The following is a 13,183-nucleotide window of genomic DNA, read 5'->3' on the forward strand; positions in this document are numbered from 1 at the left end:
AGCGCACCCTAAAGTGCCGCCGAGCGGAGGGGAGTACAAAACTAAAGGGGGGGGTCTGGATGATGTCGAAGGCCGCAGTGGTCTTAAACCTGCGGACCTCCAGATGTTTCAAAACTCCCAGCAAGCCCGGGCAACCATCTTGCTGGGAGTTGTAGTTTTGAAACATCTGGAGGTCCGCAGGTTGAAGACCACTGAGGGCGAAGAGTTAACTCGAGTATAAGCCGAGAAGGGTGTTTTCAGCTCGAAAAATCGTGCTGAAAAACTCTGCTTATACTCGAGTATATACGGTAAGCTCTTCCCTGCACGTCTAAATGCGGCAATCTGAGCAAACTTTGTAGGGGTGGGAGCCCCTTTGGATCGCTAATTGTTTGCATAGGGGCAGGGTTTGCTTCTTTACCATTTAAAGGGGTACTCCGGCCCTAAGAGACTAACAGTTAGCATGGCACAGAACAGACCTTATCATCCAGAGTCCACTACATAAGGACAACATTCGCCATGTAGGCTAGAACTTGTACTTAAAGGGGTACTCCGACCCTAAGACATCTTATACCCTATCCAAAAGATAGGGGATAAGATGTCTGATCGTGGGAGTCCCGCTGCTGGGGACTAGGGATCGACCGATTATCGGTTTGGCCGATATTATCGGGCAATATTCACGATTTTGGACATTATAGTTATCAGCAATTACCTTGCCGATATGCCGATAATGCTCCGCCTCTCCGGCCAGAGACCTCCGCTGCCCCATTGCCTCCCCCATCCCCGGTTTTATAATTACCTGTTCCCAGGGCCCGGGGTCCACGCTACTTCTGGCTCCTGCGGCGTGCTGCGCAGCGCAATGACGAGCAGTGCACACTGTCAGTGCGCACAGTGACAGCTCAGGAGGCCGCCGGAGCCAGAAGTAGCGCGGACCCCGGGAACAGGTAATTATAAAACCGGGGATGGGGGAGGCAATGGGGCAGCGACGGTGGTTGGACTAGGGAGGACCCCAGGACAGGCAGGGGGAGAGAAGCAGGCAGCGGCGTTCTCTGGCCCCGCAAAAGCCACTGCAGTTCATTGATTTAAAGCGCCCGCTTTAAATCATTGATCTGCAGGGGCGGGGAATAGCTGATAACTTATACCGGAATTATCTGTATCGGCCCTAAAAAAATCGATATCTGTCGATCCCTACTGGGGACCCCCCTATCTCGCATGCAGCATCCACCTCTGGTAACAGCGATGCAGCCTCTGAGTCTGCCGGGTCATGACTACGGGACCAGTGTGTGGCATCACGACTCCGCCCCTGTGTGTCACTCCCCGCTTCTGCAATGCAAGTCTATGGGAGGGGGTGTGACGTCACATGGAGGCGAGGTCGTGACATCACGATACTCCGACCCTGTAGTCGTGACCTGGCAGACACTGAGGCTGCAGCACTGCGTGCAGCTCCAAGAGGTGGGTGCTGCATGCGAGATAGCAGTGGTCCCCAGCGGCGGGACTCCTTCGGATAGAGGATAAGATGTCTTAGGGTCGGAGTACCCCTTTAAGTACAGGTGCTAGCCTACATGGCGAAAGTGGTCCTTATGTAGTGCACTCTGAATGATAAGGTCTGTTCTTTGTCATCCTAACTGTTAGTCTCTTACAGGCTTGGCTTAGTTGTGGATTTTCTTGGCTACTCCTGTTTTTCTTTCCATATCCTAGTACAGTAATATGTTCATAGGAATAGTTGCTATTACTTGTGCCTTATGCTTGGCTGCCATCTAGTGGCCTTTATGAGTGCTGATGGGACATTTTTTATTTTATTTTTCTGTAATGTTCTGGGTGCCCTCACAACAGGTGTTTATATCCTTATACTCTGTTATAGCAAGTTCTACATATATTCTTGTTTTCTTTACATCTCCCTTTACGTGATTGTTCTTGATGTCTGTGATGTGTGTATGTTGCCAGCTATTTATTTCATAGATTGTATTTAAAAAAACTCTTTTAGATGATTTCCCCTTGTGATCTGAACATGCTGGGTCATGGTATTAGGGGCATAGAATATGACACCTTAGCCCACACTGGCCTAATACAGTGCTCAAAAAAATTTATAGAACACTACAACACAATGTAACTCCAAGTCAATCACACTGTCCACTCAGGAAGCAGGTGGTGACCACAGACCACTTCTCAGTTCCTATGCTTTCTGGCTGATGTTTTGATCACTTTCGAATGCTGGTGGTGCTTTCACTCTAGTGGTAGCATGAGACATTGTCTACAACCCACACAAGTGGCTCAGGTAGTGCAGCTCATCCAGGATGGCACATCAATGCGAGCTGTGGCAAGAAGGTTTGCTGTGTCTGTCAGCGTAGTGTCCAGAGAGGATGGAGGTGCTACCCGGAGACAGGCCAGTACATCAGGAGATGTGGAGGAGGCCGTAGGAGGGCAACAACCCAGCAGCAGGACCACTACCTCTGCCTTTGTGCAAGGAGGAGCACTGCCAGAGCCCTGCAAAATGACCTTCAGCAGGCCACAAATATGCATGTGTCTACTCAAACGGTCAGAAACAGACTCCATGAGGTTGGTATGAGGGCCCGAAGTCCACAGGAGGGGGTTGTGCTTACAGCCCAAAACCGTGCAGGACATTTGGCATTTGCCAGAGAACACCAAGATTGGCAAATTCGCCACTGGCGCCCTGTGCTCTTCACAGATGAAAGCAGGTTCACACTGAGCATATGTGACAAGAATCTGGAGATGCTGTGGAGAACGTTCTGCTACCTGCAACATCCTCCAGCATGACCGGTTTAGCGGTGGGTCAGTAATGGTGTGGGGTGGCATTTCTATGGGGGGGGGGGGGGCGCACAGCCCTCGCATGTGCTTGCCAGAGGTAGCCTGACTGCCATTAGGTACAGAGATGAGATCCTCAGACCCCTTGTGAGACCATATGCTGGTGCGGTTGGCCTTGGGTTCCTCCTAATCCAAGACAATGCTAGACCTCATGTGGTTGGAGTGTCAGCAGTTCCTGCAAGAGGAAGGCATTGATTCTATGGACTGGCCCACCCGTTCCCCAGACCTGAATCCGATTGAGCACATCTGGGACATCATGTCTTGCTCCATCCAAAAATGCCATGTTGCACCACAGACTGTCCAGGAGTTGGCGGATGCTTTAGTCCAGGTCTGGGAGGACATCCCTCAGGAGACCATCCTCCACCTAATCAGGAGCATTCCCAGGCATTGTAGGGAGGTCATACGGGCACGTGGAGGCTACGCACACTACTGAGCCTCATTTTGACTTGTTTTAAGGACATTACATCAAAGTTGGATCAGCCTGTAGTGTGGTTTACACTTTGATTTTGAGTGTGACTCCATATCCAGACCTCCATGGGTTGATAAATTTGATTTCCATTGATAATTTTTGTGTGATTTTGTAGTCAGCACATTAAACTATGTAAAGATGAAAGTATTTCATACGATTAGTTCATTCATACAGATCTAGGATGTGTTATCTTATTTTTTTTTAGCAGTGTACTTTTGGTCCGCTCTTGTATAAGCTGCATTAGAGGAATACTTTGCCCTTAATGGGGGTCCACAGTCTCCATGGAATGGGATGCTGCAAAGCTCTGCACCATCATCTTATGACTTGTCCTTATTGTTTATGCAATTTCTGGTTCAATAATTTTTATTGAAGGTTTTTGTATTTTTTTTGTTTTGATACACAAGCAAGAAAACAAACATCCCACGTAGGGGACAAAACATATTGTCAAACAATTGTACATAAAAGGAGAAAGGCATAAAACAACCAAGGAAAATAAGAACAGTGGTGGAGCAGAACAATCAGAGTATTCAATAAACAATTGTGTCTATGTATTACTATAACAAAGGAAGCTAGAAGTAAGCAATTTGTGTTGTCCAACTGCCGAAGGTAGTAAATCACTTATTAACGTATTGCAAGGCACAAGTAAATGGCCATGAACTGATGGAGTCAAGGCTACTCAAACAAAAGGAGTGGAAAGGGAGTAAGGGAAGGGAGTTGGGGGACGGTAACAAGTGTGAAGGGGTTGGAAAAAACAAATAATTAATCAGCAGACAGTATCAGTAGCGTATTTGGAAGAGGACCACAATGATAAATTTAGCGTAGGATCCAGAACCAAATGCAATTATACGTTCATACATAAAGGTAGTGTTAATTTTGTTAAGTACCATTTCTATTGATGGTACTTTAGGTGTTTCCAAAGGCTCGTGAGAGCAATTTTTGTTATGATCAAGATGATACATACTAGGTCCCTAGCTGGGGCGGGGATGTGTGTTAGATCAATAAACAATAACATCTGTTGTGGAGACCATGTTTCTCCCAAGATTGGAAAGAGTGAGAATGACAGAACTTAGAAGCATGAGATGCAGAGGAATACAGGAAACACAGGCCTTTTAAGTTGCTAGAGAGAAATGCTAAGGTTGGTTTGTGAATGTGAACAGAGGACAGGGGGGTATGTAAGAAGAAATGCCATAGTTGTAGATACTTATAGAAATCAGTATGTGGAATGGAAAAGGAAAGGTGTAGAGAGGAGAAAGAAAGGAGTACTCCAGAGGAGTATAGTTGGTGTATGTGCGTGAGGCCCTTGGCGATCCAAGTCTCCAAGGAATCATGCGAATCATGCCCTGGACAAGAGACAGAGGTATAAGAGCTTTGTCGGTAGTGTCAGGTGAGTCTACCATAGATAGGTACTCTTTCCATGCTGTGTAAGAGGCAGCTATTATGGGATTGGAAAAGGGGGAGGTCCGTACAGACCAGTATGGCAGAAGTAAAATATCTGTGACCAAGTATGGAGACACTAAGGGGTTTTTGATGTGAACCCAGGGAATCGTGAGGTCCCTCTTACGCCATCCCCGTAGCATACCCACTAAGGTGGTTATGTAGTAACACCTTAAATCAGTGGCACAAAGGCCTCCTAGGTCCCTTGGTTTGGTCAGAATGGAAGCTGCCAGTCTGGGTCTGTTCCCTGCCCATACAAAGTTAGAGAGGAGAGATTGAGCTTTAGAGAAAAAGGAGTTGGGAACAGAGTTAGGGAGAGTTCGAAAAAGGTAGAGAAAGCGGGGAAGAAGGAGCCACTCTTCCAATTCATGACACATCAATAGAATTTTTAGTCTTTTTGCCTCCAAGTTAATAGCTTGAAGAAAAGGTTCATAGTTACTATTTTAAAGTTGCTTGTGAGGGTACGTTAGATTGATTCCCAAGTATTTGAGGCTAGAGGTTTGCCAGTCAAAGGGATGTGAAGATTTAAGAGAGGAAATAAGGGTTGAGCTAAGATTCAGGGGAAGAGCTTGTGTTTAAGAGGCGTTGAGGTGGTAATATGAAAGAGAGATGAAACGATGAATAGCGGGCAATGAGACTAAGGGGTTAGTGAGTGACAAGATGATGTCATCAGCATAGAGAGAAACTAGATGTTGTCTCCCTGCGATAGAGACTCCCGAAATTTGGTCTCCCATTCTCAAAGCCTGCGCCAGTGGTTCGAGGCAAAGAATAAAAATGAGACGAGGGGCACCCCTGCCTGGTACCGTTACTAATGTCAAAGTCCTCTGACAGGGTGCCATTGGCAAAAACCCTAGCAGATGGTAAGGTGTAAAGCGAAGTGATCGCATTTAAGATATTCCCTCCAAAACCAAGATGTTGGAGGAATGAGAAGGCGTACGAGCAGCGGAGCCTATCGAACGCCTTATCGGCATTGAGAGCCAAGACCAGGGCAGGGGTGTTATGTACTTCAATGTGATGTAGGGCATGAAGGAGTCGCCGGGTGTTGTCCTAGGCTTGGTGGCCCGGGACAAAGCCGGCTTGGTCAGGGTGGATTAAAGTTGGGAGTATTCTAGATATCCTAGTGGCCAACAATTTAGCGAAAATCTTCAGGTCCTGATTAAGTAACGAAATCGGTCTGAAGTTCTGAGGGACCGATGGAGATTTGCCTTGCTTAGGCAGGGTGACAATCAAGGCCTGAAGGTTCTCTTCAGGGAAAGAACCTCGAGAAACCGCCAAATTAAAGAAATAAAGTAGATGAGGGAGTAATATGTCCAGGTATGTTTTGTAGTTGAGGTTGATGAATCCATCAGGGCCAGGGGCTTTCTGTGATGGAATAGACTGGACCACTTTTTTAATATCCTCAGTAGAAATAACGCTATTTAATAATTGAAGTTGGTCCTCAATGAGGCAGGGAAGGTTGAGAGTAGAGAGAGAGGATAGGATAGAAGCGTGGAGATTAGGACGATCCGGGACAGTGTGGGACAGGTTATACAGAGAAGAGTAAAAGGCTTTAAAGCCATTAGCAATGTCCTTAGGTGTATAGAGAGAGTGGCCTGAGGAGGCTGGCCAACTCTGGTACGGGCATGGGCAGCTTTTAACCGTCAAGACAGGAGTGCGCCCGCCTTATCATTTTGGGAATAAAATTGCGCCTTAATGTGTCTGAGTTTTTTTTTTCCGTAGGCAAAGAGCATTACATTTCTAAGATCCTGACGAACGGACAGCAGCTGGGCAGATGTGGTGGGGGAGGGACTAGTTCTATTGAGTGATTCTAGAGATGTAAGTTTTGTCAAAGTGTCAGTGAGCTGTTTATCCCTCTGTTTCTTCCAAATAGCACCATATTTTATGAAGAATCCTCTCATGTAGGACTTATGGCAATTCCATAAGGTAGCCGGGTCTGTGTCAGAAGTAGAGTTATCAGGTAAGTATTGGGAGAGATCTGTACGGAGAGACTGGGCACGTTTCGTGTGCGACATCAAAAAAGGACTCTCTCTCCAAATGTAAGCAAGAGTTGGAGAAAAATTCTCCCGCAAAGAGAGGGTGATAGCTGCGTGATCTGACCATTTGATGGTGTCTATGGTGGATCCGTCTAGAACATCCAGGCAAACCCCAAAACATGTCCAGCCTTGAATATGTATTGTGGGTGACAGAGTGGTGCGTGTAATCCCTCTCAGTGGAGTGCATGATTCGCCAGGCGTCATTAAGGTCAGCAGACCCCATCAGAAGTGGGAGGGAAGTGTTAGGGTTACGGTGTATCGTGGTGGAATCTAAAGTCGGATCAGATACCATCAGATGGCCAGATTTATGTGTAGAGGCAGTAGCAAGGGCGCTTTTGTCCCATCATACGCTAATATAGTGTATGATGCATTATTTATAAGGCAGGTGAGTAAAACAAACTGACCTCCAGGGTCAGAGATAACCTTATTGATCGAGAAAGCAATAGTGTTTCTAACTGCAACTAAAACCCTCCTAGCTTTTGAGAAAAAATGGGAATGGAAAATGTGGGGGTAAGCCTGTTGTTTGAGTCTAGGGGCATCCGTACTAAGAAGATGTGTTTCCTGAGCACATACTATGTCGCCATTTAGGGCTAGAGATTCCCTCCAGAAAAAGGCCTGTTTATGAGGGCTGTTAAAACCATTCACATTCAAACTAACCAGTTTAAGAACCATAGAGCCAAAACAGTAATGATAATGAGCAGCTATATATCAAGGGATTCGAGGACCCAGTGTGTCTCCCAGTCAACATGCCTGGGTCAAATGTTTGTGGGCAACACACGAGTGACACCAAAATACATGTCCACTAATTGTAACTGAGAGGAATATGAACATAAGAAAACATACAATAATAAGTAACGGAAAAATGAAATAGAAAAAACCATGGCAAAAGCCAATAGGCACAGGTAGGGTGAATGTTCATCCTGAAGCCAATAACTGGTAAATCACATCAGCTCAGCTAAAGACAAAAAGGTGCGAAAAAGCACAAAAGTCACTGGACGGTAGCCCAGTCGTCTCGGAGTTTAAGGGATGAGGCCTGCGGTGAGCTCCGAGGTGGGTCAAGCAGGATGTTCCAACATTGCAGGAGGGCTTAGCCCTCTTCCAGGGTCCTGGCGACTGAGACCTGAATGTCTTTGTGGATAAGAAGACTAACAGGAAAGCCCCAGTTTTACTGTATCTTCTCCGTGCGGAGAGCACTGGTGATCGGGTGAAGATTCCTTCGGAGCTGCAGCGTGGTGGCAGAGAGGTCTGCATACAGGGACAGATGGTGGTACGGTGCTGGTAAGCCATTAGATTTTCGTGATAGCTCCATGAGCTTTTCTTTGGTGGAGAAAAAGTGGATCCGTGCCAGGACATCGGGGCACTGAGTCGTCCAGAGGGCGGGGTTTGCGAACACGGTGTGCACGGTCCACTTCCAGTTCAGGGGATGAGCAGGAAGGGAAGACTCAGTAGCGTGCGGACATAGGACATTATATCAGCAGATGGGACCGACTCAGGGATTCCCCTGATCTTTACGTTATTTACGTTATTCCCCTGATCTTTACATTATTTACGTTATTCCCCTGATCTTTACTTTATTTACGTTATTTCTGTGGCTGCGGTCCTCTAGGTCTGCCACTTTGGCCTTGAGAGCCGCAATATCTTCTTCAGCAGTGGTTTGCAAATCAATCGGGTATTTGTGTGAATCTGCAAATTCACCGAATTTTACTTCAGTATGCTCAACTCTGCTTTCTAATTCTTCCACTGCAATGGAGATAGGAGACATCATAGAATGAACATCCTTCCTGAAGGAACGTTGGAGGATTAATAACATGTCTCTCATAGCTGTATTAGTGAGGGACTTATCATAGACAGGCAATGATCCCAGGCCCTCAGTGTCCTCCAGTGGGAGAGTAGCATATAGACCTCCACTCCGGAGTTGCGGAGCCAGCAGCAGGTGAGGAGTATCTAGGCCTCTGCTTCAGCGGGCTGTCGGATGATGATGCCGGCAGGCCCGAGGTGAGGGCATCACAGGGTGGTCCCAGACAGAGAAGGAAGATCTCGATGCGGTCGGCAGTGTTGCGGACTGGGATCATGGAGCGCCGGGTCTGAAGAGGAGCGTCTCCATAGTGAGGTAGTTTTACTTGCAGCGGAAAGAGGGACGGCAGGCTCTGAGTCACAGGTGCTGTCGGCGCCATCTTAGAAAGCTGCTGGCGCTCTCGAAAAATAGAATTTAGGGAGTGGACCTTGGCTGATGGGTTTCTTTTTCTTCCCCCTCATGTTCTCCAAGAGATCCCACACCTGTGGGTGTACAGCCAGCATCTGTGCAAGAACTGAATGTAGCTGGAGCTCTACTAACGTGCGACCATTTAGTTAGGCAGCCAGGCCACGCCCTGTTTATGCAATTTCAGTCTTAAGGAACATCATACTGATCCTACTCCGAGGACTATGGTGTAAAGTGGCAATAATGTACAGTAGCCAGACCCATCTAGTCTTTATTCTAGGTGCATTAACTACTCAGCATTACATTCATTTGGCTGTAGAACCAGTGGTATTGCCATTTCTCCAAAGTGTCCTAGCAACCATTTTTCAATTCCTTAGACAACCATTAATAACCTTATTGATAGCATGCCGAGGCATGTTAGTGCGTGTATTTATGCACATGTGCTCATATTCAGTACTGAATAAATCGGGATGTTTTGGTTATTCCATTTTAGATCATTAACATGTCTATTGATCCTGTGAGTTCCATAATTCCATGACTTTTCTTTTTTGGTTTTGCACTTTCAATGTTGAGTGTATGCATTGTTTATTCTGATAAGTGTAACACCCAGCCTCCTCTGGATCTCTGGACTATTGATCGGCAAGAAATCGGCAAGAAAAAACATACAATCATAGTTGTGCCATCTAAGTTCTAACATTACTTAGAAACACATTTTCTTTCTGTTGCAGAGAACAGTGTTATACATGCGATGGATACTGGAAATGACAATCCTGGTGATTGCGAGGTAAATAAGATTAAATATAGTGACCAAGATTTATTTACCTATCTATTTTCCTATAATAACCAATCACAGCTCAGCTTTTATTTTACCAGAGCTCTTTAAAATATGAAAGCTGAGCTGTGATTGTTATCAAAAGATAAATCCAGACAGTTTTGGGTTTAGGCAGATAGATAGATCTGGGCCAATATGGGTAGGTAGATTTTAAAATTGTCACAATGTTTTTCTCACTCAGCGATTTATTTATGTATTTCTTTAATGTGATTATTTATGTATTTCTATAATGTTATACATTTAAAAGGGCTACTCTGGAATAAAAAAAATGGTTTTATATGAACTGGTGACAGAAAGTTAAACAGATTTGTAAATTACTTCTATTTGAAAATCTTAATACTTCCAGTACTTATCAGCTACTGTATACTACAGAGGAAGTTGAGTTGTTCTTTTCTGTCTGACCACAGTGCTCTTTGCTGACACCTCTGTCTTGAACTGTCCAGAGCAGAAACAAATCCCTATAGCAAACCTCTCCTTCTCTGGACAATTCCTGACATGGAAAGAACTACACAAATTCCTCTGGAAGGCTTAAGATTTTTTTAATAGAAGTAATTTACAAATCTGTATTACTTTCTGGCACCAGTAGATTCGAATTCTCCCCCCCCCCCCCTTTGGAGTATACCTTTAACCCCTTAATGACCACGGACGTAAATGTACGTCCTGGCCTGGCGGTACTTCACGCACCAGGACGTACATTTACGCCCTGTGTATGACCGCGAGCATCAGAGCGGTGCTCGCATCATACACGGCAGGTTCCGACTGCTGATAGGACCTGATGGTAATGGCCGACATCCGCGATCACGCGGATGTCCGCCATTAACCCCTCAGATGCCGTGATCAGTACAGATCACAGCATCTGCAGCAATGCACACGTTAAAATAGATGATCGGATCGCCGGCGGGGATCCGATCATCTGTAATGGCGGCCGGAGGTCCCCTCACCTGCCTCCGTCCGTCTCCCGGCGTCTCCTGCTCTGGTCTGAGATCGAGCAGACCAGATCAGGAGATAGCTGATAATACTGATCAGTGCTATGTCCTATGCATAGCTGAACAGTAATAGCAATCAAATGATTGCTAAAGATAGTCCCCTATGGGGACATAAAAAGTGTATGATCGCAGGGGTCCCGCCACTGGCATTCTGTGCGGGTGCTGCCTCAGAGACGGGGACGTGACGTCACTAGGGGGCGTGGTCGTGACGTAACGTCCCCGTCTCAGAGGCAGCGCCCGGCACAGAATGCCGGGGGCTGCACAGAGATCGCATGGGTCCTCAGCGGCGGGACCCCTGCGATCATACATCTTATCTCCTATCCTTTCGATGGGGGATAAGATGTATAAAGCAGGAATACCCCTTTAAGATAGTAAAGGAAGCCTACATTACACAATTAGGCAATACCAGCAGTTTATTTTTGCTAAAACTGGTGGTATACATACTTTGTAAATGACCCTTTTCATTGTTGTAAATGACCCTTTTCATTGATAAGAATTTACATTCTTCCAGCACCGTTACACCATACACACAGTCTGTGTTTATTTTTCAGGATAATCTTTGTCACAATATTGATGAGGCCTTGATCATTGCGAATGACAAACTTCACCATCTGAACTCCACTCTTCAGGTACACCATGGTTTGAAAGAAATGTTATTTTATAAACAAGTTTTTGTTTTGTCTCTTTACCTTTTATAAAGATTTATGAATCTTTCACACTTTTAATACTGCATTTTGGCGGTTTAATCTGCAGTTTTGCAAAGTTGTAGTAAAAATTACACGTATTACCTTTTTACCACGATGTTGAGAAAATCATGGCAAAACCAGAAAAAAACACAGCAAGAAATGCAATGTGTGAACACAGCCTTAGAGGAGATGTATAACTACTATATATCCTGATCACATAGAAGTAGCAGCATTATACAGATCTGGGAGGGGAGAGGTATGTGAACTAGCACATCTGGTAGGGGATGAGATCATCCTGTAGTTCACAAAGTCAGCTGATCCAGGACTGACATCCTCTAACATACATTAAAGGGGTACTCCCCTGGAAAAAAAATTTAAGTCAACTGGTGCTAGGAAGTTAAACACATTTGTAAATTACTTTCATTTAAAAAAAAAAAAAAATTAATCCTTCCAGTACTTATCAGCTGCTATATGCTCCACAGGAAGTTCTTTTCTTTTTGAATTTCCTTTTCTGTCTGACCACAGTGCTCTCTGCTGACACCTCTGTCCATGTCAGGAATTGTCCAGAGCAGGAGAAAATTCCCATAGAAAACCTCTCCTGCTCTGGACAGTTCCTGAGACAGACAGACAGGCATCAGCAGAGAGCACTGTGGTCAGACAGAAAGGAAATTCAAAAATAAAAGAACTTCCTCTGCAGTATACAGCACCAATTGATTTAAAAATATATATATTTTCCAGTGGAGTACCCCTTTTTTAAGCTTGGTAATTTTGTGAAAGTCAGACTGGTGATCACATGACCTACAATAAAATAAATGGCAGCTAGTGATTTACAGCTGGTGATTGTGAGTGACAAGTAAAAAATATCTAGGCATAGGTGGATGGACTCGAGACCCCCGACTTGCTGGAAGTTGGAAAAAGCTGGTAAATGTCTCCTTTTCCCATTTTGTGTACAAGAAACGGAAATGCCCTGCTAAGTTTGAACTAGCGTGGGGTCCCTGGTTTGCTTTCCCTCTGACACAGTGCTCCTTTATGGAGGTGCAAGGTCTTAACCCTCCTCCTATGTGAAGGTACACAGCTCTTAACTGACTGCTGGTACACATAATGCAGTGTTTCCCAACCAGGGTGCCTCTAGGTGTTTCAAAACTACAACTCCCAGCATGCCCGGACAGCCTTCGGCTGTCCGAGCATGCTGAAAGTTGTAGTTTTGCAACACCTGAAGGCGCCCTGGTTGGGAAACACTGGCATAATGAGTGCAGGGGTGTGGAAATTTTATAAAAAACTACTTGTCCACGGGACTAAAATGGAGCAAAATCTACTTGTCCCTCATGACGATCCACTTGTCCCGGCCAATTTTCGCTTTTACGCTCTCGTTTTTTCCTCCTCGCCCTATAATAGCCATAACTACCTACAATAATGATACCTTTTAATTTTTCAATAACATATTCTCCGAACCAAAAAAATATATAAATATATATTAAGGGAAGTGAAATTGAAATAGTAAAAGATAATTTTGCAGATTTGGTGATTTTTCTTTTCTGCGCCATTTACCTTGTGGTTGAGATAACATGTTAGTTTTATACTTTAGGCAGCCTGATTACAGCGATACCAGATTTGTATAGTTTACGTCATGTTTTACTAATTCTGGACTTTTTCTAATTTTTTTTAATTGCCATTTTTTAACCCCTGCAGTTTTATTTTTTTTCCGCATACCAGGCTGTATGAGGGCTCATTTTTTGCGCCATAA

The 13,183-nt window shown here is 45.1% G+C and overlaps 1 protein-coding gene across 1 annotated transcript in view; it reads left to right on the forward strand.

The window, feature by feature from the left end:
• RNF17 (ring finger protein 17) overlaps positions 1–13,183 on the forward strand; it is a 183,214-nt gene that overhangs the window by 32,751 nt on the left and 137,280 nt on the right. Inside the window, exons 5-6 of the mRNA XM_056560060.1 lie at positions 9,664–9,719; positions 11,305–11,382. Of these exons, the coding sequence (XP_056416035.1) occupies positions 9,664–9,719; positions 11,305–11,382 (134 nt within the window). The remainder of the gene's footprint in view (positions 1–9,663; positions 9,720–11,304; positions 11,383–13,183) is intronic.

The sequence above is a fragment of the Hyla sarda genome, chromosome 2 (assembly GCF_029499605.1).
Source record: "Hyla sarda isolate aHylSar1 chromosome 2, aHylSar1.hap1, whole genome shotgun sequence".
In the NCBI taxonomy this organism is placed as follows: Eukaryota; Metazoa; Chordata; class Amphibia; order Anura; family Hylidae; genus Hyla; species Hyla sarda.